This window comes from Melanotaenia boesemani, chromosome 4 (assembly GCF_017639745.1).
Source record: "Melanotaenia boesemani isolate fMelBoe1 chromosome 4, fMelBoe1.pri, whole genome shotgun sequence".
NCBI lineage: Eukaryota > Metazoa > Chordata > Actinopteri > Atheriniformes > Melanotaeniidae > Melanotaenia > Melanotaenia boesemani.
This window is the reverse complement of record NC_055685.1, coordinates 12,908,322-12,935,163: the sequence shown is the minus strand read 5'-3', so window position 1 is coordinate 12,935,163 and position 26,842 is coordinate 12,908,322. Positions and strand designations below refer to the sequence as shown.

At 38.3% G+C, this 26,842-nt stretch overlaps 2 protein-coding genes across 3 annotated transcripts; both read right to left on the bottom strand.

Annotated features, from left to right (window-relative positions):
* Window positions 1-5,757: 5,757 nt before the first annotated feature.
* On the bottom strand, window positions 5,758-8,928 carry rhoh (ras homolog family member H). The gene is made up of 2 exons (XM_041981864.1): window positions 8,629-8,928; window positions 5,758-7,674 (listed from the first exon to the last, which is right to left on the bottom strand). Exon 2 carries the CDS (start codon window positions 7,258-7,260, stop codon window positions 6,673-6,675), a length of 588 nt encoding a protein of 195 aa, XP_041837798.1. The 5' UTR covers window positions 7,261-7,674; window positions 8,629-8,928; the 3' UTR covers window positions 5,758-6,672.
* A 2,777-nt stretch (window positions 8,929-11,705) lies between these two features.
* Window positions 11,706-26,607, bottom strand: n4bp2 (NEDD4 binding protein 2). 2 transcript variants are annotated; one of them, XM_041983384.1, is made up of 16 exons: window positions 26,174-26,607; window positions 24,499-25,534; window positions 24,032-24,156; window positions 23,776-23,864; window positions 23,417-23,493; window positions 23,151-23,291; window positions 16,614-19,183; window positions 15,888-15,973; window positions 15,766-15,811; window positions 15,335-15,549; window positions 15,117-15,241; window positions 14,272-14,398; window positions 13,968-14,144; window positions 13,649-13,817; window positions 12,943-13,066; window positions 11,706-12,840 (listed from the first exon to the last, which is right to left on the bottom strand). In XM_041983384.1, the coding sequence occupies exons 1-16, from the start codon at window positions 26,427-26,429 to the stop codon at window positions 12,795-12,797; spliced, it is 5,409 nt and encodes a 1,802-aa protein (XP_041839318.1). In that variant the 5' UTR covers window positions 26,430-26,607; the 3' UTR covers window positions 11,706-12,794. The 2 variants fall into 2 exon arrangements, with proteins under 2 accessions (XP_041839318.1, XP_041839319.1); XM_041983385.1 differs by having other exon boundaries at window positions 16,614-19,180.
* Between the last annotated feature and the right edge of the window lie 235 nt (window positions 26,608-26,842).

Here is a 26,842-nt window from a genome sequence, read left to right as displayed (position 1 = left end):
TGTCATTCATCTGAAAACACACATCACTGAAGATACACATGTTTTACATGACATGGTGTAATAATACATGATCCACAATCACCCTATAAATATAAAATTTTAACATATAACCTGTAAAGCTGTCTGCAGATAGTTAATTATAGCAGGTTATAATTTCACCTTGTCTGCTAGTTGTCAAAAAGGCAACAACTTATTGATCTTTATATGTTGTTTTGCCTTTAAAAAAATCACATGTAAAAAATTCTTTTATGCTTGTTTAATTTTCCAGTTCTGTTGAATTCCTGAGCTAGACCTGAACAGAAGCGTGTTCAGTGTTTTTTTTTTTCTTTTTTTTGTGTGTGTGTGTGTTTAAATAGTCACAGCAAGGCTAAATAAAAGCAATAAAAATGCCTTTGAGAGCAAAAAGAAGAAAAAAAATTTTTGATCAGATTAATTTTATTTCTTGATTGTTATTTGTTATAAGAAAATGTTGAAAAAGTGTGTATCTACAAATTTTAATATTCCCCATCATATTCCCCATCGAGGACAAAATAACATAAATATCAAGAAGATTGAATACAGGTAAAGATTAAAAAAAACAAAAAAAAAAAGAACTGAAGATAACACTGTTTTACATTTTTCAACCAAACAGCAGGCCCCCTAAAAACAACTTCCCAGCTTTGTTTTGGACTACTCTGTGTAAGCGGCTGTTTCCAAGCTTGCCTGTCTCTGTCAGCATCAGTATCTTAAAACGATCATCTCAAACAAGCAATAGTAGCTTAGAAAACATTGTGTAATTCATGAAGACAGATGTTTAATTTGTCTAATTAAATTAAGACTCCATTTTTAAACTTTTTAGTCAAGTTTCCCTGAACTACAACAGAGGAGCAGCGGTAGTTTGTTAAACTGTGATGCGCATCATTACTGAAGAGCAGGATCCTGTAAAAGTTTAAAGCTATATTATAGTGTGTTATTATAGTGTATCTTGCAGGTTATTTGCCTGAACGTTTTAAATTAATGAGACAATTTCAGTTTTAGAACATTTATTTATGTATGTTGATATATCAGATTTTAGATTATAATTACACGGAAAATAACATGAAATACAACACACTGGCTGGAGAACTAGTGTGGCAATGTTTAGAATTAATATCTAAGGATAACTATTATTCAGTTGTACTAAAAACATGAAAAACAGAGTCAGAATCATATATATATACATACACACACACACACACACACACACACACACATATATATATATATATATAATCAGTACTCAGGTTAATCTTAACACTGATAAAAAAAAATCAGTAGTTTTATCTCAGGACAAGGAATGTAGAAAGAAATGTCACTGACGTGTCTGAATCTGCAAAGAACTGTGCCTTGTCATGTGATATGTTAATGTTACACAGTTTCTGTGGTATTGAACTCGCACAGGACAGGTGTTTCCTGTGTGTATGTGAGAACGTGTGTGCATGTCTGTGTGTGTGATGAAGGCAGAGTCAAATATGAGCTTCTGCAAACCACTTCTATAATCTTCATTTCTGAGATGGTTTTGTATAACGTACTGATCAAAACGTAGAGGCACTTTGAGCAACAGAATAGAATAAAAAATAAAATATACAAAATTGTCTTCAAGTGTATTTTGGGTCCTTTTCTTTATACACACACAGACGTGTGTGTGTGTGTGTGTGTGTGTGTGCGTGCGTGCGTGCGTGCGTGCGTGCGTGTGTGATAGATAGATAGATAGATAGACAGACAGACAGACAGACAGACAGACAGCTAGATAGATAGATAGATAGATAGATAGATAGATAGATAGATAGATAGATAGATAGATAGATAGATAGATAGATAGATAGATAGATAGATAGATAGATAGATAAGGAATCAGAAATTGAGTTTGTGCTGCTGTTCTTGTGTAAAAAGGGGAGATGTTGGGAGAGAAAGTTTTACAATCAGAGACAGACATATAAACCTAAGAGCATGGTTGTTTTGACAGCTAAGGAAACGTAATTAATTAGACATATGAGGTGAACAGTGGTTGACTTCACACTTATGTATCCGATGGTTTAACGTATACAAAAAAAAGAAAGAAAAAAAAACACAATAAAACAAGAAATTTTTTTAAAAGAAGTGAAAAGAATGGGGGTTAAAGGAATACAAAACAGTACATTTAAAACCTGATGCGACTTGTTTCCTAGTGGAACAAAGCGTCATAGTGGTCTACAAACACATCAGTGTCACATTGCAAAAGTTTTTTTTTTTTCCATTTTACTAGAAGGTAGTTTGACTCGTCATGGGAGACGCAGCCTTAGCTCAGACAGTAAAATATCTTCTTCAGTTTCAGGGATTCTATTTCCTGGTAAAGACTTTTTTTTCTCTTTCTTTTTTTATTTTTTTCGTTACAGCAGACATTTTGATTCGTCACAGTTACGAATGTATGTATTAATGGTTACTGCTGCAAGAAAGCTTCCTGCTGCTTCTGTGGTTTACTGTGAAATCTACAGAACAGACTGGTCATCAGTACATCCCCTGTGCTTCGCCTACTTGGGCAGGTCCCAGTGTCTGCTGTGAAAACGTGGCATTAGGTGTAGTACATCACTGTCATGCTGACATGCCTCATACAGACAACAGTGTGATTAGTGTTAGTCCCAGCAGTGCCTCTCCAGCTAGAACAAGCCAAAGGCACATGCTGTAAAATATTTATTTAAGAACCCATGTTCTGTTACTTAGTAGGTTCATAAATGTGTGGCCTGCAAGAATATGTACACTACAATCAGAACACACATACACATTTGCAGCTAATTATAATTGACTTGTGAGCCACCTGCTCATTCTTTAGCTGAGGTGCACTAAACCACTAAGTAGTCTGTATGCAAACGTGTTCATACGTTGTGACCTGGATGAGTAATTGCAGAGAACATTGGAGTGAAAATGTGATATTACATGTTGTTCAGAAATAATGACCATCCTACCCCAAAACCCTTATAATATAGCTTTATACTTTTCGAGCATTCTTTGAAAGGAAAAGGAAAAATAGGCCAAGGGTGAACTGCAGATATGGTATGCAAAGCGCTTAAATAGAGGAATTTAAATGTTTATTTTTTTGCCTGTGATTGGATTTGTTAATAATAATATTCATATTGAGGCTAATTATGAGAATTACCGTTTCAAAAATAGGATAGCTATATCACTTTAACAGCAAAAACAGTCATAAACCATGCTTTGACTTTTTTGTGAAAAGACAATTACTACAAAAAAATTAAATAAAAATAAAAAAAAAATACAAGAAAAAACTTGTATAAGTTGTGTAAGTTCAAAGCTAAACAGGCCTCACAATTTACAGTCTGGGATGCAACATTGCACAACTGGAGTGTTGATAATTTGACTCTTGTTGCCATGGTTGCCAGTGGCCAGGCTGTGTTGCAGGAAAAAACTGTTAATAACATCAACCATTTCTTCTTTAGATTTAGCTGTAAATGAGTCAGTGTTTTCCGTGCCTCAATCTAGGAGCAATCACCGAGAGCGTTCAAAGATTTTTTTTTATTACCGTAGCTGCACCTGCGTGACATGTCAAAATGTTTGCTCTGAAAAAAAGTACTACTTACCAGCCCCTTCTCTAATTTCCCAGAGGCACTTGAGAAGTAAGCACACCAAATACTGCTGTGAAGTGGCCCTACACATACACATTCTGTATACCACGAGTGTGTTTGTGTGTGTGACACAGAGAGAAACAGAGACACAGTCAGAGAGGGGTGAGGCATTGTGGTAGCTGTGGCATAAAGCACAATGAGGCATAAAAGATGCGACCACAGCACTGAGTCAAACTTGCTGAAAGCCTGAGCATGTCTTTCAAAATCCATGTAGACAGAAATGGATGCTAAAATTTGACGTTATGATTGCATAACTGAATTTTAATAGAAGATATATACTTACAAGAGATTTTCTTAATGACTTTGTAAATAAGCAGGCTGGCTGATACATTGAAACAAATATAAGATGATTTAAAGCAACAATTAAAAAGAAAATATGCAAAAGGCAACAGTAAGAAAAGATGTAATTAAAACAATTGCTATTCCTCTCAGTGACTACTGTATTAGTATAAGTGGATTTTTGCTACATTATGCTTTTTCAATAAATAAAACAGCTGGATATACAAATACTTTTGTTAAGTTTGTTTTCTGTTCAGCTGATCTGAGTCTGCTGTGTGGCATGTGCATGACTTGGTATAATAAGTAAGTGTATCTCAGTATGAATGTGCATATGCAGAAAATATTAAAAGAGCACATGTATGCAAGAGTGTGTGGCTTAAAGCATGCGTGTAAAACTTTGCCTATATAATGTAAAGTATTATATAGGTGTGTGTGTGTGTCAGTGGGTACTGGGATGTGGTTAGATGTTCTTCAGCATATCCTTAAAAAGTGTGCATGATGCCTCTCATCCTTAGCGGCTCTGAACACCACATGAGAAGAAGGTAAGTAAAGAAAGAGCGGGAGAAAACATGAGGGGGGAGGAACAGTTTCTCTAAGCTTCTTTCCTGGTTCTTTCTTTTTATTTTATTTATTTATTTATTGCAATTCATACCAATCCTTTAGAACCATAAACGTTTAATACTGACTTATTTCTCCAATGTCATCCTCTGACATCACATACAAGAAACATACCATACATACTGAATTGCTTGTGAGTATCGAGAGGCTTGTTGTAGTCAGAGGGTCATCAGTTTGTTGGCCTCAAACTGATGAAATACATCAAAGTTTAAAGTTATATCTGCAATCTTAACCTCATCGTTCTGTCTCCACTTATCTCATGTGTTTCTTTGTGAGCAAGTCCTTTTTATTCACCAAGCTGTCTTACAACTTTTTTTCTTTTCTACAGTGACACATTTATTCAATCAAAATCATAATTGTTCCAATACTTCCACATTTACACCCCTCAAATCTAGATTTTATGAAAACTGCATTACAGATACGTAAAACGTTTATATTGTCGTATGGCTTTATCAAGCTGTTTCTCCTGGTTGTTGGAATACTTTTAAAAAAGCAGTTCTTCACTGAAACACAAGTTTCTATTTAATTACAGACATGCCTCAACATCTTTATTTGGATCATAAAAATATCAAACTTCTGGCCTTTTCACAATAAATTGTTAAGATACAAAACATGTACTGAACAATGCGTGTACGCCAAACATGTTGCAAATCCTTTCTATGATGTAAAACACTTTGCGTTTGTATGAAACATGCTTTATAAATAAAGTTTAATTTGACTACAAAGTTTTGCAGAAGTTTTTATTATGATACAAGACTATACTTTTCGAGGGTTCATATGTAAAATATATACAATGTATGATGCTTTAAAAAGTCTTTTTTTCCCAGGAAAACGGTCATGTAAGGCTGATAATCAACCTGAAGAAAAATATATAAAAAATATCAAATAAATTAATAAATCACACACACACACACGCACATATATATTTAAATATAGTTATTTGCTACCTCATCCCTCCCTTCAGTAAAACTGTACACATAAAATGTAGAGATTATATCGAAATGTCTTAAAAAACTTAATTTTAACTAAGTTTAAAAAATAATAAATCAAAACAAAATAATAATAGCTAAGTTGAAAGACAAGTTTGGGCAACTGCTGTTGCAGAAAATGTGCTATGTAAATAAACTTGAACTTGAACTTGAACCGTGTACTTGTGTACTTGTGTCGCATTTTCTGAAAAGGAGGTCAATGATTCAATAATTACAATAAATGCACAAAAGCCTACAATCAAATCCCTTTATTTTAGATTTTTTTATATTAAAATCCATGAATCAATCAATCAATAACTGTTCATAACATCTTCAGGCTTTTTCTGCATATTTTCCATGCAGATTTTGAACTGAACTGCAAATATTTCTACACCTTGACTGAGTTCGACACGTATTTATGACAGAAACATACAGCCCGCAGGTATTTGTTAAATCATTATTTAACATTTCAATTCTAAATCACATCCAATAAAATTTCACTATAATCAAAGATGTCATGAAGAGCTCAATAAGAGCAAGTACCATGCATTTCTGAGCCAAATGACAAAATAAGCCCAAATCAATGTTCATTTAATCAATGACAAAAAAAAGGGAAGTAGATTTTATCTTTGATTAAGACAAATGTACAAATCAATGTGTAAAATAATGTAACCTTAACAAAAGTTAAGGTTAAACTGTAAAAAAAACTGTGTTGTATCATTTCATTTGTGTTAGTTAATGTATTATTTGCAGTAATTTAAAGTTAATGTCATGATGCATCTCCAGCAGACACATAAATATGTTTCGCTCTGAGTACAGCTTCAGTGCTTGAAGTAAAGAAAGTCTTTTACATGAATCCTCTGTCCCATTAACAAACTGTACGGCCATGTGAGAACACTGTACAACTTCGTCTCCCCATCATATAAACATAAACCGTCCATTTCTGTACACTTGCCTTCTGGTTTATTAGGTTTACTTTTCTAAAAATGTATTCTCACTTTCAAACATGTTTGAGTTCAGGGGAGTTTTGGGGAGGCTTAGTGAAAAACAAATACCAGGGAAATCCCACTTAGGAACCCTTCACCTCTATACAGCTGATTGAGTTTGAACTGTATACTAAAAGGTCATCTGAAAGAAACCATAGGTAGCAACCAAATGAAGGTAAAAGGTCAAAAGGCTTTGCACTGGTTTAAGCTGAACATGCGTCTCCTGGCTTGTTTCTTGGCCTGATTAAAAACAGTCCGCACTGCGTACTCAAACACCTGCTGCACACCGCGGTTGCTTAAGGAGGAGCACTCCAGGTAACCCTTAGCGTGGACTTCACGAGCCATGCGTTTCCCTTCGGCCGGCGTGATGCAGGTCCCTCGATGCACTCCCGCTTCCCTGAGGTCAGTCTGGGTCGCAACGACCAGCACTGGTACCTTGGGAAGGTGTTCTCGAATCTCAGCGATCCACTTGCGTTGGATGCTAGCTAGAGAGTTAGGGTTAGCCACAGAATAGCAGATGAGCACAACGTCGGCTTGGTGGTATGATCTTGGTCGGATCTGCTTGAAGTTGTCATTGCCTGCCGTGTCCCAGAGGCCCAGGCTGATCTGGACACCATCCATATACACTTCCACACCTGTACTGTCAAACACTGTGGGCCTGTAAGAGTCTGGGAAGGTCTCTGAGGTGAAGCGGACCAGCAAGGCTGTCTTGCCAACTGCGTTGTCCCCGACAAGAACACACTTCACCGACATCTCCGTCAAGCCATTCATGATTGGATCTCACTCCTCAGGATGTCCTTGGCTCTTGGAAGAAATTCTATAGTTAAGTTTTTCTCGTGAAGTTAGTGGGATAAAAAAGCTAATCCCTCTGCTATTTCTGAGAATAGGTGGCAGTTTTCAAAGCAGACGATTTATAGATCTGCTTTGTGTAAGCTCCATGAATCAGAGATGCTCTCCAGTAGGGGCAAACCAGTCAACTGAACTGGCCTATGCTTCAAATATTTCTCATACAGTAGGTGTGCAGTCAGCACTCTCCAGCAGGCAGGCTTCACATTAGGCGTCACTTCCTAGTGCTTTAGGCCATCTTGGCTTGTCTCGCTTATGCTCGGTCTTCGCAGCAGCATGGTCAGCCTCAAGCTCTTCTCTTCAGTTAAACCACAGATACGCATTATGGCCCCTCATCACCTAAGAGGGACATTAACAGAGGAAAGAAGACAAAGAAACAATACGTTAGCATAATAAAGACTCCTTCCGCATCCACAATGGTGAGAAACTGGAAGGTTTTTGAGTTTGTTTAACTAAAGCCTATTTTTTCCCCGTTACTCCAGCAACTGACATATTATAATCTAAAAACAGAACATGACAGCAGCACGGCTCCTCTGCACACAGCTTTAATCTGTAACTAGAGATTTTAAACACGGAAGTAAAGACATGTATGTTTGGGTGTGACCCAGAATTCACATCTTGATTCTGAGGACCTTAACAGGTGCTCATTGATAACACATCTATCTGAAGACATATCATCGATCTCACATATAAGATCTATGCCTCTCCAGCTGTTCTGCTGTGCCTCTTTTACATAAAAGCAGATCTTGATGCTGCTGTTTACGCCACAAACTGATATCTGACAACAAACAGTGATGTTTTTCATGATTTTTAAAACTGCAGAAATTCACATTGATGGTTATTATCACAATAATATAGCTATATTATTTCTGTGCTGTTTCAAACCCTCTGGCATTTAAGTTTAAAAAAAAACGAAAAAAAAAAAAGAACACCTGCCATCTCATCCACTGACATCTAGATGGAAAACCTACTGTTGCGTAGATGGGACAATTAAATCAGCGGGTTTTCCATAATTCAGTGAAATGATCTCACATTAAGAAACCTCCTTCGATAGTCTATCAGTAAGAGAAATATCAGAAGTCTTTTTTTGTTGTTGTTGTTTGTTTGTTTGGTTTTTTTTTTTTCATTTCAGGACAACTCACAATGTATTTACTTAATGACTGATAACTAAAAGAGAAAGAAGAAATTCAACTTTAGGCACAAAAGAGTCAGAAACAAAGCTAAATCAAAACTATTTACAACATAAAATCAAGTTAACATGGGGAGGGGGAAAAACACGATGTTTGGGCCTACCTTGTCAGTCACCTCAATCTTTAACGGGCGGATGTTGCTGGCGCCTTTGACACCCGATGTGCTGAAGAAACACCGTCTTCAAGCTCCGAAATATGGCTTTGGTGTTAATTATAATGTGCCGAAGCGGGTACATTAAAACGCAGCTGCGATTCGCAAATACTCCGGCCGACACATAGATGAAATATTGTGGCCCCGTTAGCAAAGTTTGCTCAATAAGTCGAGCAGGGAAGTCAGAATGTACGAGAAAAGGCAAGTAAAACGCATCCGCTTGTTGGAGTGTGGAGGTGTGACTGAATCTATATCTCGCCTCCCCCACACCAGATGTGCTTTGCAACAAGGCTGCTTTTTTCTTTTTCTTTTTTTTCCCTTCTTTTGTCAGTTTGCATCATTTTGTTTGGGCCTTTTTACGCAGAAGCAGAACTGGTGCAGGTTAAAGGGAACTTATAATACTATACGGGCGCAGATGTGACCACACTGGATCAACAATGCAGTGTGTGAGCTCCAGTCAGAAATTGATTAATAATTTAATAGACTGAAAGGAAGCGAGACTTTGTAAGGGTGATTCCCTCTAAGATTTCTTGGGAAAACGCCTTTTTGATAAAAAATGCCAAGGATATAAAGATGGATAATCTGGCTACATCTGTTTATCTGTTAGATCTTTTACAAGTTAAAGTGACAATTTGTGTGGGATCATTTGGATGTGTAGGGGTTTCAGCAACTACTGGTGTTTGCTTCACTTTTTGATAAAATCCTTATAATCCTTCAAGTAAATTTAGTCATTTTTTTACAAGCAGCACTTTACTACCCTGCAGCTGCAATGTTGGTATTTCAGCCTCACTGATCAGATATAAAGGTCGTTGATTAAAACACAACATGAGCAGAACTGGAAACTTGATGGTACAAACATGAAGCAGCTCAACACAACACAACTTCTCATTAAACATAAAAAACTTGTTGCTAACCTTTGAGATGAAACATAACCATCAAATATAAAAATAACTATGATGAGTGTCATACTTCCTAATTATTTATAATTAACATATGTATGGGCTTTGATAGCTTCAGAAATCAGCTGTATATTTGGTTCAATAGGGACGGTTAGCTACAAAGAAAAATATGTTTTCTTTAAATAAGTATAACCGACGTACAATCTAAAGAATAACTTAAAACAAATACACAGTTGTCCATTTTATTAGTCAATTAGCAGAACTTTCCTGAGTGAAATGCACCAAAAGTATCTACATATACTTTCCAAAGTCCCTCCAAATACTAAGGGAGGGAGCTCCAGACCTTCTCCACATTTTTGTTTAAATCAATAGCTTTTCTTTATTATTTAGAAAATGAAGAAACAGGAGCCAGGTTAATGTGGCTGTGTATGGTTCTTTCCTATGTTACTGAGGCCAGGGTCGGACTGGAACCAATCAGCCCAGGATTTTAATATTCAAGACCACTTCTTTTTAATGTGGAGTAAAGTGGATAAATTAAATATCTGTTCACTAATTACAATCCTCCGTTTATATTATAACTTATTATTTTAATATAAGTAAATGAGAAAGTAAAGTTAGTTTATATAGCACCTTTCACAGGTAAAACCAGTGTTTTACAAAACAAAACAATACAATAAGACATAAAATACAGAAAAGAAACATTTTAATCCTGAGCACTTTCTAGAGTAATAAAATATTTGTTGAACATTTGTAGTTTTCAGTGCTGCAGATCTCCATCACAGATTAACGTTGGTCTGAAAATGTTTGCCAACTCAAGCTAACTTTTAAGCAAGGCACAAAAGAATCATTCCAAAATAAATAAGTAAATCCTCATCACAAGGACCAATACGCTGAGAATAATTCAGCTGATCAAAACAGATCTAATAAATCTCACAGGTTTGTAATGAAACATTAGAGGCAGATTAAAGAATTGCTAAACTATTCCTTTTAAAATCCTAATAGGGTAAAAATAAAGCAAAATAATAAATGTATTGATAAACAGAATTCAATTTGAGACCAGACAAAATGCTTATCACTTTAACACATTGTATACTTGCTGCGAAAATTCAGGGACAAGTAACTAAAAGCAAGCATATCTGAAATTATTGAATGTATTTTAATATTAAAGTTTTTCATGACTTATCAGCATTTCAGAAAATTTGCATTAGAAACCATCCCTCATCTCCTTTGATAAATTAAGGGTTATATAAATTGTGCCTGCATATGTAAGAATCACCAAAACACTCAACTAAACACCGAAAGCTATATGGCTCACATGAAAACTTATGACATCAGTTCCTGTTTGACTCTAATGAAAGTTAACATGTGAACAGCTTCATTTTATGCCCTCACTGTCTCTTGCAGTCCTCTGAAAAAACACTCTTGCCTCTTGTATTGCCACTGGCATGAGTGGTTCCAGCTTTGGGGACAGTAATTTCATTACCTTTTCAACTGGGAATGAATGCAGCGCTTATTGTAGAACATCAGGAGTGAAAGTGGGTGAAAACCACCGAGTTCATTTCAGAGGCTGCTAACATTAATCGATGCAAAATCATTGTAAAACCAGCTAAACTTAGCTGTTAGGTAAATGTACAGAAGTATAAGTAACACACTGACCTCTACACAGCTTTTATAATAACTTAATACATAATTTTATTGTAATATGGGTAATTATGACCTGCTACTATCGAGTGAAGGAAATGAGATTTCTTAATTAAAATTTACTAAATGTTATTATAATTTACACCATCTCTGGTAAATGGTGTGGACCTCTTAAAACAAAAAGCAGTGATAATGTCAAGATGTGTGTGATCTTTGCACCAAGCCGGAGTCTAAACAGAAAAGGTTATGCAATGACTTCAGGAAGTATTTTAAATGGCATATATTACATCGATTCTCAGATCATGTCCACTAAAGGTGGTAATATATTGTTTATAATATCAGCCAGTTACCTGACTGACAGATTAATATGGATTTGAATGTTTTCTAGTAGTTTCCTACACAACTTGGTTGAAATGTGCTATAGATGTCTATTAAAAAAGTCACACTGATCCACACAAACACATCCACAAATGGTGAGAAATATAAACTGTAAACAAATTTTATTTCACAATATTACAACCTGTAAAAATACAATAATTTCTTCCAATATAAAGAGTTCCCCACGTTAGTGCACCGAACAAGTATTACACAGATAGAAAACTGAATCCATTTAAATCTATAAAACTAATGTAGCTGCCTTTGGAAGACAACTGCTACATAATTTAGCAGTGTTTTTTTTTTTAAAAGCAACCAGGAATGGGCTAGAAATAACCAACTGGCCTTTAAAAAAGTCAAGAACACTTAATATTAGCTGTCACCTGAGTTTGAATATTATTATATTAGCAGCTAAACTTTGTATGACCTTTCTCTCTCTCCCACAGAAAAAATAAAATTTTTTATAAAAGTGTTATGCTACAAAGGTATGTGCTAAGTCAAAGCAGAGCGATTGCTGCAGAAGTCACAGCAAAGCTTGTTTTAATGAGGTTTTTCAACTTATTCGACAGCTTTTTGATCATTTGTGAATACAATAGGGAAACTGTAGCACTAAAATGAAGAGAGAAGCATTTTCTATACAGCAGGTTTGCCTTATAACACAGACATATATGTGATCCTTCGGCTGTCAAAAATACTTTAAAATTCTGGTTGCAGAGTAACTTCCAAGCAGGCAGCATGTGATCATCATTCAATTAAAGTTAGATAAAACCATGTACATTACATCTTAATCCTAACTCCAAATTAGTTAGTATTCACACACAGCCGCTGAACACAGGCTCCTTTCACTCTAAAACACATAAAGGAAAAATCCACGCTATAAAACTTTTAAGATAAAATATAAATGCATTGATAAAGCTTATTAGATGCATAAAAATAAATGATCTGTGTTTCATAACAATGTAGTCATTTTCCATGGAAAGAAAAAGTCATTTAAACTGGACAAAGATTAAAAGTAGTGCCACTGTGAGAAGTTATTCAGTTTCTGGTATTTTGTATGACGTGGAGATTTGAAGAGAATTAAAGAGTACCTTAACTGTCTGATTACACTTTAACACACTGTATGTGCTGGTAAACTTGTACTGAAGAAGTGACAAGTAAGAAATAAAGAGAGCTGTCCTCTATAGCAACGAAAACGGGGTCTTTTCACCTCAAGGAGACCAACACGAGACCCGGCTTTGGCTCTGTAAACCTGTGAGATGCAGAGATATGAGAAAAGGTGGGTGAAGATGAACATATCTGGTTGGGGTTTATGCTCACATGTGTCTGTGTGTTTATATGTGTGTGCGCTTACCTATAGTGTTTGTTGGTGAGGTAGTCTATAACAGCAGGGCGGATGCGGGCCACTCCCCCCTGACTGTGGTTCCCTCTTCCTGTGATGACAGAGAGCTGAGGTTGACAGAGACCCTGTTCACAATCTGCACACAAAGAGGCCAAAAAGGTACAAAACACACAGAATACAGTTACCACCAGCCAGCACGTTTTTATGATAATGTGTTATAACATGTGCTCCTGTTACAAAGAGGCAGATTTAATGTCCTTATGCTTGTTTTTCTTTGTGCAGCTGCAGAATTTGTGGTGAGATGACATCTTACCTGGTCCTGTCTAATAAGGCCCAAATCTGGATTTAAGTTTTATAAAATCCTCAACAACAACAACAACAACAACAACAACAATAATAATAATAATAATAATAATAATAATAATAATAATAATAATAATAATAATAATAATAATAATAATAACTTATCTCAATTAGGAGATTGGCCCCTGCATTTGACCCTTTTTAAAATTATCAGGGTGCCCAGGGAGCAGTTGGGTGTTAAGGATCTTGATCAGGGGCCCACAGTGGTTCACCACAATTTCTAATCTGGGGACTTGAACCTGAGTCTTCCAGCCCCAAGTCGCCTCTCTGACCACTGAGCTTTGTGGTTAACTGCCAACAGGCCAACACTGAGTGATGTGTGTCTGAAAGAGGCTATTTGAAGAATATGCAGTACCTGCAGTTTTGTCTTGTAAGACCTGTGCCAGATGCTCCAGGGCCTCGTCTACATGCAACCCGTGGAGGTCCAGGATGTTTCTGGGCAGCAGCGAGGAGTTGACTCTGTTAAAAATCTGAACTGCTGCACGGTGATTGGCTTCACGCATCCGCTGGCCATGCAGGTGTCCCTAAAAGAAGACAACATGGGAAGACAAAGGCAGAACTTGAATAATATGCAGTAAGGGAGTAAAACCTGAGACTCCCTGTCCATAAACCAGCAGGCCAGCACATTAACAAACAGTGTATTAAATTAAAATCATTCTTTTTTATTAATTTACCTGCTGTGCATAAAATGAGGCCACTTCTTTCCGTCCTTGTTTGTAGGCTTCTGCAGCTTTTGCAAAACTCTCGAGCTGTCGCCTCCTCTGAAGGCTGGCCTCTGCCCTGAAGTCCTCATACTCTGGGTCCTCTGTATCCTGATAGTTGGGTACAGTTGGTTCCAGAGACTTCTGCCTCTAATGGATTAAAATGACAGGTAATTAGGAGAGATCATGGACGTAATTTCCAATATCAAAAACTAAAGATGTGAATATGCATCACAGATGTTTTGCTGTTAGTTTCATCCACGGCCCATCTTTATACCTTTTCTCTTTCCTTGCTGGATGTTCTGTGGTGGTCAGTCCGAGGAGCCTCTGGAGCAACGACTGTCTTCACAGGTTCCTCGACCAGGAGAGAGCGAAGAAACAACTCCGTCTGGGTCAAGCTATAACTAAACAAAAATAAAAATATACCCGTTTAAAATGTAGATAGGACAAAAAGAGAATAAATATAAAATAAATGAATGAATGAATGAATGAATGAATGAATGAATGAATGAATGAATGAATGAATGAAAGCATTAAAGAGTCTTCCAGCTGCTTGGTCTTTAAGAAAACAAGCATTATATTTAGTTTATAAATAAATAAAATAAATTAAAAGGGTCACTGAAAATAAAATTAAAATACTTTTACGTCTACCACAGAAAACAATTCACCCAACGCCTGAAGAAAAAAAATCCTCTTTGTTCACAAGAGGCAATGTGAGTGTAAAATAACCAGCAAGAAGTTCTGCCATAATTAATACGTTCAAAGAGGGTATTAAGAAAATCTGTTTTTCTACTCTTTCTTGCTCATTTCACTGCAGAGAGCATACATGTCCCTCACTAGCAACAAAGTGTTTTTTTTAATGAAGTTAAATCAAAGTGCGTGCACTCAATCATTTTGTTTTGGACTTTAAGTCTTTGTTTCTGGAAAAAAAACTGCATTGCTTTGTGATGTTCTGCACACTTTACACATCCTGCAATGTAACTTTTGTGCAACTGCAGACACTTTGCTGCTCAAACAGCAGATTATGTTTACTTGCACTGGCACAGCATTACAGTGGAAACAGGTTTGATTTCTCATGATTACATGACGATGATCACAATCCAAGCTCAGCTGTTCTCTTACTTGTGGTCTCTGAAAATGTCCTGGAGAAAATGTCTGTCGATGGTGGGAAAGAGGGAGAACAGCTGCTTCTCCTTCAACAACGTGGCTCCATCCCACCGGTCCAGGTCAACTCGACTTTGTCTGCTCTGAAAGACAGTAAGGGGGACATATGTTAGAATGCACTGGATGAAGAATGAAGACAGAAAATACCTACATTTTTCTCCGGGGTGTAGTCTTACTTTCTGTACTTTGTCCTGCAAGGCTTGTTCTTCTTTAATAATGTCCCTGAGAGAGACATGTGGACGGGACACATTCCAGTGGTCCATGAGCGGCATCGAACCAGAGGCCTCTGCCAGTGGCATGTTACCATCTTTACTAGTCAAAAGGTTTGCAGGTTGCATCCTGTCTTGTTGGTTGTATTTGGCCACCTGTGACTCATCCTGCTGAGTTGAACCTAAAACATTTAGAGAATGTAGCAAAACTGTGTTCAGTCTATCAAGTATTTAAACATATATGGCAATGTGTGTATTATATATTACACTATATGCACTGACATGTAAGAGTGGGTTTGAGTGTGCATTGTAACACAATATTAGTCATATGCAGAGCAAATGTATGCTGCTGCACATGGATTTCTACTTAGCTTGTGTTTGTGTGTGTTACCACTCACCTTCCTGGAGCAGGTGAAAAGAAAGAGCTGCTTGTCTTTGCCTTTCCTGAAAAGCAACATTTATATCCAGATGAACCTCAACAGTGGTAAACAAGTAAACACTGATATCTGCGATAGCTTACCTGGATTGTTTCCTTCCACTGCTGGTGAAGCAGTTTAGCCAGATTCAGGTCCATCTGCACAGCGAAGTCATCAGTGGAGCATGTACCTGAGTATAATTATCAGGCAAGACAGACATCTAGGTTAGCAGTTTAATCAGGTAAGTATGAATACCCTAAAAATTAGTGTTGCAAACTGTGTCCTAAACTCTGTGAGCTCATCAATATCAGCAGGTAACAAAGGGCTGCTGAACAGTTTTCTGAATATAAAAAGTAAATAACATGTTGTGGCTAGATCATAATGCGAGGGAACACACAATGTATAATATAGTGGACCAATGTGTTAGAGACCCCCATCATTACAATCTTTCAGTGACTTCGTATTGATTGCACACCACACTGAACCTGTTCTGTTGCCACATAGTGGGCACAATGACTTATTTTGTCAATTTAATACAGATTTTTTCTTTAAGTAGCTACTTCTACCTGCCAAAGCATAATCCATCTCCATTACTACAGTGGTTTGTTGCCCTCTTTAGTTCTGGTAAAACTGCTACCAGTGCAGCATGGGTAAAAACTCTTGAATGCAGTCAGGAACAGACTTAATCAGATTTTCATGAATTTGTCGTTTAATGGTTTTTAACATAATACAAAAGACATCCTCCACTCTGGCCTTATTCACATTATTATTTGAGGTTTGAATATACTTTTTTAAATGTACTTTTAATGTACAGCCTGAGTGTTAGTTACCTGGGTCTATTCCAACAGGACCGAACAGCTCGGCTAACTGCAGAGCCAGCTCGGTGGGTAGCTTCAGCTCCACGGTTTGAATATCAAGGTGTTGACTTTTACTCTTCTCTTTCCTCTTCTTTTCCTCTCTCTCCATCTCCTCCAGTTCAGCCTGCAGCAGCCGATTGATCTCATCCATGCTGGCCACGTCGTCCTCAAACTCAAACCTCGAGTCTTCAATTATTACTTCATCATAAAGGCTCCCACTCCAAGCTCCGCCTCCCAGCCCTGGCTCGGATATACCTCTGTGGTCATTGTTGTCACTTTGCTCTAATTTCACTTCTTTAGGCAGACAAACTTCTGTTAGAGGAGATTTTCCTGCAGCTGGAGTTGCATCTGACTGGGCCTTGTTTGTAGGTGGAACAGAAGCGACATTAAAACTTGGTCCATCTGTGTAGTTGGCACCCTCTTTTGACTCATTACCTGCCCCACAGTTTGACCTCTGGGCTCCCGTCTCAGTCCCACTTTGCTCTCCTACATGCTGATGTTCATGTAATGCATCAGGAATTTTGCTGCTTTCTGCAGCCTCATGTAATTCTCCACATAGACCAAATGTATTGTCTACATCTGCTGCACCGTACTCCTCAACATCTTCATCTCTAAAGAACCTCTCTCCAGAATCCAGTAGCAGATTGGTGGTCCATTCTAAGTCCTGATGGCACTTGTCATACAGATCCTCTAACGTATCAAAGCTAACTAGCTTAAAATGACAGCTGAGAATGCGAAGGCTCTTGACTCGGTCTTCAGTTACTACAAGCTCTTTCTCCTCCACCTGTGTGCCTTTTTCATGCACCACATAGTAAGATACATCTGAATGACCAGAAAGGTCAACAGCGACTGCAGCAGAAACTGCAGAGGAGGGCTCTGGCACAAACCGAGAGGACTCCCCATACAACACTTTGATGTCACTGGAGACGTTTGCATCATCTGAGCTGTCCTGATGGTTGAGACGCCAAATAAAGGCGAAGTCTTGAGGTTCTGTCTGAGTGAAGCAGCCTGTTTCCACCAGAGCAACAGGAGTGGGCTGCAGGTGTGCTTCAGAACTGGACTCTGTAGACAGGTCCAAGTCTGGTTTAAGGTCTAAATTAGTGTCACAATTGGGATTAAAGACAGGTGTGACATCTGCGTTAACACTGCTTTCAGTAATGTCACTGCTTTCAGCTGTGGAATTTGGACAGTCCAGATCATTGGATGAAGAAGAAAGGCAGTTTTGAGTGAAGGTGAGAGCCAGCTTGCACAGCTTCCCTGATCTCCGACCCTGATGGTGCTTCCTTTCCTGACTGCTTCCACCACTTTCTGTTTCCACCAAGATCTCACATGCTGGACTCTGACATGTTTCATTACTGACCCTCCCATCAGTCCCAGCCCCAGACTCGCTGCCATTTTCTGGGCCGTAATCCACATCTGTACTAACTTTGTCTTTGTTATCGAGGCTTTCACCTGTATCACTGGTTACATTGGAAGATTGCAAATCTTCAGATAAAGTTTTTTGTCCAAATGCTGACACAGCAACATCTCTTTCAATGGTACCGCTTTCGTCATTTTGTTTTTTAATTTCCTCCAAACCATCAGCTTTTAGCTCCCTGACGATACAAGAGTCTACTGCCTTCCAGTTTAATACGCAGTCGGGTAATTCACCTTTGCTGTTGTTAACACCGTTCGACTGTTTTTCTTCACTGTTTGATTCCTCAAACATGCTACCTGCCTCATGCTCTCTCTCAAATTCTTCTCCCGAGCTTGGAGAAACTGGGTGTGAGCCAGAAGAGCAGGTCTGAACTGACGCCACACCTGTCTGAATAAGATCAAGAAGCTTCTGAAACTCATTTCGTTCAGGACCCGACGCCACACACTTTGTTTTTTCTTCATCATCGGCTCTTCCCTCCGTTTCTCTTGGCTGTTCTCTTTTCCTCGCCTGGCGCTGCTTTAGAGACCCTTCAGAAGGCCAATCGCCCACAAAATTTAACATCTTAAAAGCCTCCTCCTTCTCCTCCTCCCTGCACCTCACCGTCTCAACCACTTCTACATCTTCATTGTTTGGCTTTTCTTTATCTGGCTGATCAGAGTCTGTTACCAGACCTGCAGGCTCCAATTTTTCAAACCCAGACCTCCTGCTTGGTCTTTCCCTCCTCACTCTTTGTCTAATAGACTCAGAATAATCCACATGGATTTCCTCCCCAGATCGATCTTCATTTATCACAGATTCCACAACACAGTCTGGGATTCTCTGGTCTTCCATTTGGTGGTTTAACTCCAACTGAATTTCCAGCTCAGAATCCAGTTCACCCAAATCAATATCTTCATCTAAATCAGAAATATCTGGGTTGCTAGTATGGCTTTCCGTGAGTCGGAGATCGAGCAGCTCAGTGAATTTGTGGGCATTGTCTTCTTGCACAGCAACCTCTCCAGAGCAACCGAAAGATGACACATCAGGGAGGGAGGAGGAGAGTTGAGGATGGGATTTTTTACATCCCTCAGTCAATCCTGGCTGACACACAAGGTCAGGACCTGGTGTTTCAGAAGACATTGGTCTACTGAAAAAGAAAAAAAACATAATTGGAACCATAAACAAAATGATTATAGTGGCACAACATAAAACTGATATAAACCAGTTTTGGATAATTTCTGTTCATCTGTTGAGTATAAAGGTACTAATTTTAAGCACAATTACTTGTCTTTTAACACCTTGTACTTACTTGCTACAAAAAAAAAACACAACTAATACCATTTATGTTTTTGTCTCTAAGGAAACATGGCAATAAATAGATGGCTGGTGTAAAAAGAAATTTAGACTTATGACAAAGGTACAGTGTGTAAGAATTACTGACATCTAGTGGTAATGATGGGTATAGCAAGTTGTGAATGGATGGTGGCTGTCAGTGACCAAAATTCTTTCAGATAAAACATGTTTCTATCGGTAACTATTAAAATTGTGTACATGTGTACTGTCTTCTATGGTACTTTTAAGGCATTACTTACACAATCAGTGCACCTATCATCTATTAAACAAAGCCGGTATTGCTGTTTTAAAGCTCAGAGGGTTCTCACTTCACATAAAATTGTTTGTCCATTCAGAGATACCATAGAAGAAATTGTGGCACAAACATGGCAGCTGCCATATAGACCCAAGGCAAATAGATATAAATGGCTCATTGTAAGAGAATAAAAACACAATATTTATTAGGTGGTTAGATATCAACAGAAACAGTTTTTAATGCTATATTTTTCTTTCATTGATCTTTGATTTTGTTACACGCTGCACACCTCTTTTTATTGAGGTAAAAAAAATGCCTGTCTCTCTCTGTGTTAACAGACACTAAAACGTAACTAGAAATGACTTGGAAAGAAGATGACATCAAATGTTAAAGGTATTTTGAAATTTAATAATACATATATATATATATATATATATATATATACATATATATATATATATATATACATATATATATATATATATATATATATATATATATATATATATATATATTGAACTTGATGGCAGCAACATGTCTAAAAAACAGTGTAAACATCTGGAACTGAGGAGCCCAGCTTCTGGACTTCTAGGGGAGGAATGTTGTCCTATTATTTTCGAATATAAGTTTCAAATGCTCATCAGTCCTGGGTGGTTTTTGTGTTTCATGATTAGTTAATGTTTTCAGTTTAATCACCTGTAAGGCTCTTCTAATACAAAGCTATCTTGCTGTAATAGATGCAGTTTGTGTTTCAGCATTGTATTGCGGCCCTGCCTAATGCTGGGCAATTAATCGATAAAATCGATAAATCAAATTTTTTGTTTCGGACAATTCATCCTATGAAAATCAGGATTTTTTTTCCCCTCTTTTATATGAACCGCAAATGATCTCCTTGGGCTTCCATAGTTGGCAGTGGACTCAGCCCACCCTCCGCACCAGAACGGTGTTTGTCTGAAAGCACTAACAGATACAGTAAAGTGAGCCGTCACTCACGTCTGCATTTTTGCTGAACACATAACTGTAGTGAGAAATGCTGCTCTCTTCAAAATGCAGAAGACAACTTCAGCCCACAAACCCTCGTTAAGAGAAGAACTACATCAGGGGAATTAGTTGCACAGTGGATCCCGTATGATCAGGATCCAGATGGAAAGAGATCACGGTTGCAGTGATGTTGCATATCTCTATGCAAGATATGGGGCTGTTTATACGGTAGAATAGTTATGACGTTATTTACTTTTGTTGCTGTCATTCACTCATAAATAAATAATTAAAAAAACACATTTTGCATGCAAAAGTTTTAAGTTTAAGATCATTTTTAATAAGATTAATATGTTTGAAAGAAAAGATGTTTACTTAAAGCTTATTATAGGAGACCCACTTTTCTATAAATAAAAGTAGCATTAGACAAGATATGGGCCAGTTATTATTTGAATACAACAGTCAAATAAACATATATATCCATGACAGAATTACACCTGTTCTTAATGTAGTCTGAAGCTCCAAAGATGACGGGCAACCGATACCAATTTTCAGTTATGTCCCAGGATTATTTTTAATCTTGTCAGCAGATTCAGCTTTTCAGCAGATTTCAGAAACTACCCGTCTTTTGTTCTGAGCTCTACTTGTCTAAAAATGCTCTTCTTGTACTCATTCATAATCCTGACCTATATTGTGAATAGAATATTGGTTTATGAGATTTGCAAAATCATTGTATTTTCACTGTCAGATGTTTTGTTTTTTTATATCCAAATGCAATTTGGAAAAAAATGGTAAGAACCATGATAACCTGTATGTCATCAAAACTAGTAATTCTTCACCATTGTGACTTTTCCCATCAAGGTTAACTTTTGGTTTTTGCTGTCATGTTGCACACTAAACACCAAACTAAACTTAGAGGTTATTGTGAGGCTGGGTCAAATACTCAGAAAAGGTTCTCCATTCAGGAAAATTAAGTCATTTGAGATGCTAACTCACTACGTTGTCCTTGTATTAAAATCCAGGATTTTTTTTTCTTCCAATACATTGATACAGAAATGGGTTTCCACTGTATGATATGGGAAAAAAAATCTAATCGCGATTTTTCTGACCAATATTGCAACTGTGATTTGGTTTGCAATTTCATCTTTAAATATTGCTCCTGTTTACTGTTCATGCAGAAATATTTTTTCTATATTAGATGGAGGATTATAACATTATAGGAAGTTATAACAGGAAGCTATTAATTGCTTTATATTCTAGAGAGGACAAAACATTGAGCTATAACCAGCTTCACTTACCAACTACATGATGCAACCTGTGGCCAAAACACTGAAGTTTCCTCTAAAACTGGGTTCTACTTTGTCCTTGTAGTAAAAACAAAACAGTCTGATGTTATTGATCTGATTTAAACCTCAGCTCCTCATTTCTCTTTCCATGATTTCTGTGCTACACATGATAGATGCCATACACACAGAGAGGTGCACATGCAGGTGTGCACACTCCAACCAGCGGAGAACGAATACAGGACAATATCTAGCTTCAACCACCTGAAAATCAGACAGAAATCCTGGTTTTTTTAACACTCTCTGGGAGGTGAAGATGGAAACACTCGTGTTATGCTGAGAACTTCATGTCCGTCATGGAGACCCAGCTGAATGAGCTGAATCTATCATCATTGTAGTCATTTCTGAAGCTGGAGTTACACTCGCGTGGCGGACTGAAGCGGACTGCACGTCTGGTTGGGAGAGCAGCGCGCCGAGCCTCTGCAGACCTACGCGGACCTTACGGTGGTGATGGTGTAACCGCCTGATGCTGCGTGACTATAACTGAGCCTTGAGTGATATTACGGCTTATAATGATTCAGTATTCTTTCTAGGTTTAGTTAATGTCAGCAAGTTATCTGAGATCTGAACTCTGAATACGGAGAGCGACTCCACTCAGTAAAACCATCTCTATTCACTTCATTAGGACATGTCACATGTTACTGTTTTCTGTCCTCCGTGCTTTTTGTCTCAGTGTTTCAGTCATTTATGGAAGGTCGTGATGAAGTTTGAAGACGCGACTTCACGGCTGAGTGTAGCTGTCACATGACGTTGAAATTAAACACGTAGCCTACCTCGTCATCGCCTTGTCTTATTAAGGTGTTGAACCCTCTCACCAGGAAAAGTTTGATGAGTTTTGCATCTCCCCGTCCCTTCCACCGGCTATGAGAGAGCAGATGATAATAAGCGAGTGTGGAGAGTAAAACAACGTAAATCCGATGTAAACATATTTGCGGCTCAGACGGAGAAGAATCAAGGCCGGACGCTATTTTTTTAACTCTCAGAGGACCGTACTGTTGCACAAAAAAGACCACAGTCTGAAGCGAGTAGATTTGTAAAAACCATTGATGCTGCAGGTTTGAAACCTGGATCAGGAGCCATGTAACATGTACATTAATCGCTCTCTTTGCTAATTGGCCTATTAGAACATCTTAAATAATGATTTCAAGTTAAAAACTTAATTAAATTAATCATTCAATAGTTCAAACACTTAAAACAAAACTCACTGTGAGCTTTTGTTCTCCAGAAGAAGCTGTTGCTTAAACTCAGGCATGTGTGAACCCATGATGGACTGGACTGTGACAAAGCGCTCATACCCATTCAGCATGCGGCGTATCGTTTCCACCGGCACATTGTGTCTGCTACGTCTGCACAGGAACATACATTCAAAAGATATAGAAAACTATTCCAAGCAACATTTTCGGTCATTTTGTCCCAAGAAATAACTAAATAAATAAAAAGTAAGACCACGTTATTCCTCTGTCTCTCTCACCTCTCCAGTTCTCTGGGCTTATTCTTCCACCAAGTATCTGGCTCTTTGAAAAGCACCTTGTATCCATGTTTCAGTGCCTAAGACAGACAGAGAATTGGACTTTTTATGCAGTTCAAGACTAAATCAAGTGTTGTATATTACATCCATTTATTATAATAATTATTCCTCAAAACTAACAAATCCAAATCCATTTTGAAACTGGTCTGCATGTCTAAAACTGCAAATATAAAGAATAAATATATTTTAACAGCGTTTTAACAGCATTTGCAGCGTAATGAATTTTATACTGCAGTATTTAAAAAAACAAAGTTCTTCTTCACTTTTATCATACTTCATGTGCTCCAGATGAACTGACTGACCTGAGCCACATAAGGTTTCATCTCCCAGCCCTGCAGATTGGTGTTATCAATGATGATGGGATTGGCTCCCCTGTTGAAAGCATCCTTGGCTGTGGGATGAAGTTAGCATGAGAGAAACAGGAAAACATGTGACTGATGTCCAATAACTTAAAGTAAAACAACAATTAATTACAGACATAAAAAAACATCTAGAGAAGGTCACATGTAATTTCACTTGTTACTGCTGTCAACTTCATATAAGCACTTTGTTGTTAACCTCTTTTATGGTTCCACTCATGGGCCTCGCCAAGCACCGTGGGGTCAAACTCATACTTTCCGTTGCGGGTGAAATAGTCATCAGTGCTCAGTATGACCCCATCTGGGTTATGCTCCAACACGGCTCTGCAGACACACACGTTAAGCTGACATTTAAGTCAAATAACATAGCATGTGTTGGCTTTAGCACAAAGTCCACAGATCTTATGTTCCTAGATTGAAAATAAAGAGATAAGATATAGAATCGGGATATGGGGTTCAGAGAGTAAGAAAGCTCATTCACTTAAAGTATTAAGTTTATGATTTTTTAACAAAAACAAACAAACTAATTTGCAAGTTTTGATCAACTTCATCATATTATGCATATATTTTTCCAAACATGGATTCTGTTAAACTGGATTAAGCAAAGGGGAGGTTCTTGTTATTTTTCAGCCCTGATTAAAGTTCTGACAATCAAAACCATTTTACCTTGCCAAAGTCGACTTGCCAGATCCTGGAGCACCACGAAGCAACACAAGCACCTTCCCTTGCAAGCGTAGCCTGGTGGAGTGGACAGGAACCTGTGGAGCAGCAGGCAAGGCCCAAGACTTAGGAATAACTGCAGAGGGCTTGAGGGGCGCTTGGCTAACAGGAGCCTGGTTCAGCCAGGGAGAAACATGCCTGAACTGGCTGAACCAATTGAAGGGTGTTTGAGCTACAGGTGTGATAAAGGCCGGTCCCTGGTTTCCATGGATACAAGGAGAAAACGCTGGTGCCCCCGAGTTCCAGGGTGATGCCATATAACCTTGTGGATTGCAGTTTTGCAAGTTCATTTTAGACCTTGTTCCATCGACTACTGGATTAGAGAGCAAGGGCTCAGTCCTGTCTGAAAGACTGTGGGATGGGTCCTGCTTTTTATAGACCTGGAAAGCCGAGGGACGCCCTGAGGCTGCCAGGTCCAAAGAAAGTTTTGGCTTCTCTGCAGAAGTTTCTGTCACCAGGTGAGTGAAATCAAGTACCTCTCCCTGTCCTTCAGGAACATCTTGATTCCAGGTACTGAGCTGGTCAAGTGGAGAGGAAGCTCCAGACAAAAGCTCCACCAAGCTTCCAGATGATGACTGCTGCTCAATAAAGCACTCTCCAGATGCAGCTTCTAAGCTGCTCTGAAGCAGCTCTGGAAGTGCCTGCTTAGGAACAGGTGGTGGAGGGATGGAAGAAAGTGGTGCAACATCAGATAAGGAAACGCTGCTTTGGTGCTCCTCCGTAACATCTTCCTGAGCGGTTAGTGTCTCCAACTCTTGATCAACGAACAGGTTCCGCTCCTCTGTCAGCAGGTCAGCAGACGGAGGAGAGGTGGGCTGATGTGAGGCTGTGGATGTTTGTGTGTCCGATCTCAGTTCAGAAAAGTGACGTGGGGTAAGCAAGGCTGCAGCAGTCCGCTCAAAGCCAGAAACAGGAGTTGGGTTTGGGACTGCAACTTCAGCAGCCACAGACAGCTCGAGGAGGGAGTCCATTGCATTTTCAACTATGACACAAAAGACACATCAGAGGAAAAATACACATAAAAAGCACTAGATAAAAACACATTTATATTCCTAAAATCAATACTTGACTAAAATATTAGCCATGTTGGCAGAAATCACAATACCTCACACAAAGTAAATAACCAGTTTAGTTGCAACATTACTTATAGCAACTAAAGAGAAACAAGGATTACACCATAATCTTGTTTGTCCATGACAATGTAGACATAATTCCAATCTTAATTTTGCTGCTTGGTAAAATATCAACAAAGACAAGAAAGTTGCAGGTGGAATTTGACCCTTTATGGTGTAAGATAATGCCATGGACGTATGAAAACAACTGTATGTCAACCACATGCTAAGCATTTCCATAGTGCTCAATTGAAGCAACAGGTGGAAGAGGGAGCGTAGGTTTGGGGATTGAAAGGGGAAAAACAAAGCTTCAGTCTCAGTTTATTCAATAATATTGATGGTAAACAACTATCATGGGATGTGTGCTGTAAAGTAACTTCGTACTGTCAAACGTTTCAGTCCCATCACACGCAAAAACACAGGTGCTACTCAGCTAACTGGTTAGCAAAGTTACAACATTAACCCTTATACAGCATGTTAGACAACTGGGCCTTGATTTGTTTTGGTACCTTTAAAGTCACACTCGGAGAGTATGATGTATATAACGTCTGGGTCCAGGTGGGAAAACATCTCTTGCATGCTTTTAACAATTCTCTCCATGACAGCGCTGTTGGGCGCCGCGGCGCTGAGTGGGACGTTACTCGCCATAACTGGATCATAACCCTGACGTAGAGGGTTACCACTGTTGTGACCGAAGCTTCCTCCGTCCGTTCGCCCGCCGGTCTGCCTGGCTGGGCTCTGGCCAGCTTTTTTTCTCCGAGGCATGTTGTGGTAAAGATGACGCTCTCATTAGCTGCTAACAGAGCTAACTACTAGCTGGTGAGGTTCAGAAGGGTGACACGAAACTGGAAACATGCTAAAGCGATGTATCAGCTGGGGAAAGTACAGCCGCAACTCACGAGTATAGCACCCAACAGCACCCCAAGTGGTCGAAATGCTTCGGAAAATATAAGTTGTCTTCAGGTCTGTAACCATTCTCTAATAAAAGATTTTTCACTTAACAGTTTTTCATGTAATTCATTTTATAAATTTGTTAATTACACAAATACGGTGCTTTAATATAGTTAAAAACAATAGGATCCCAGGAGGTTATTGCACTAAAATTGATCAAATTAATTTATATAATTTATTTTCTTTTAAAGAATATCATACTCTGTTCGTCAGACCCATAATGACGG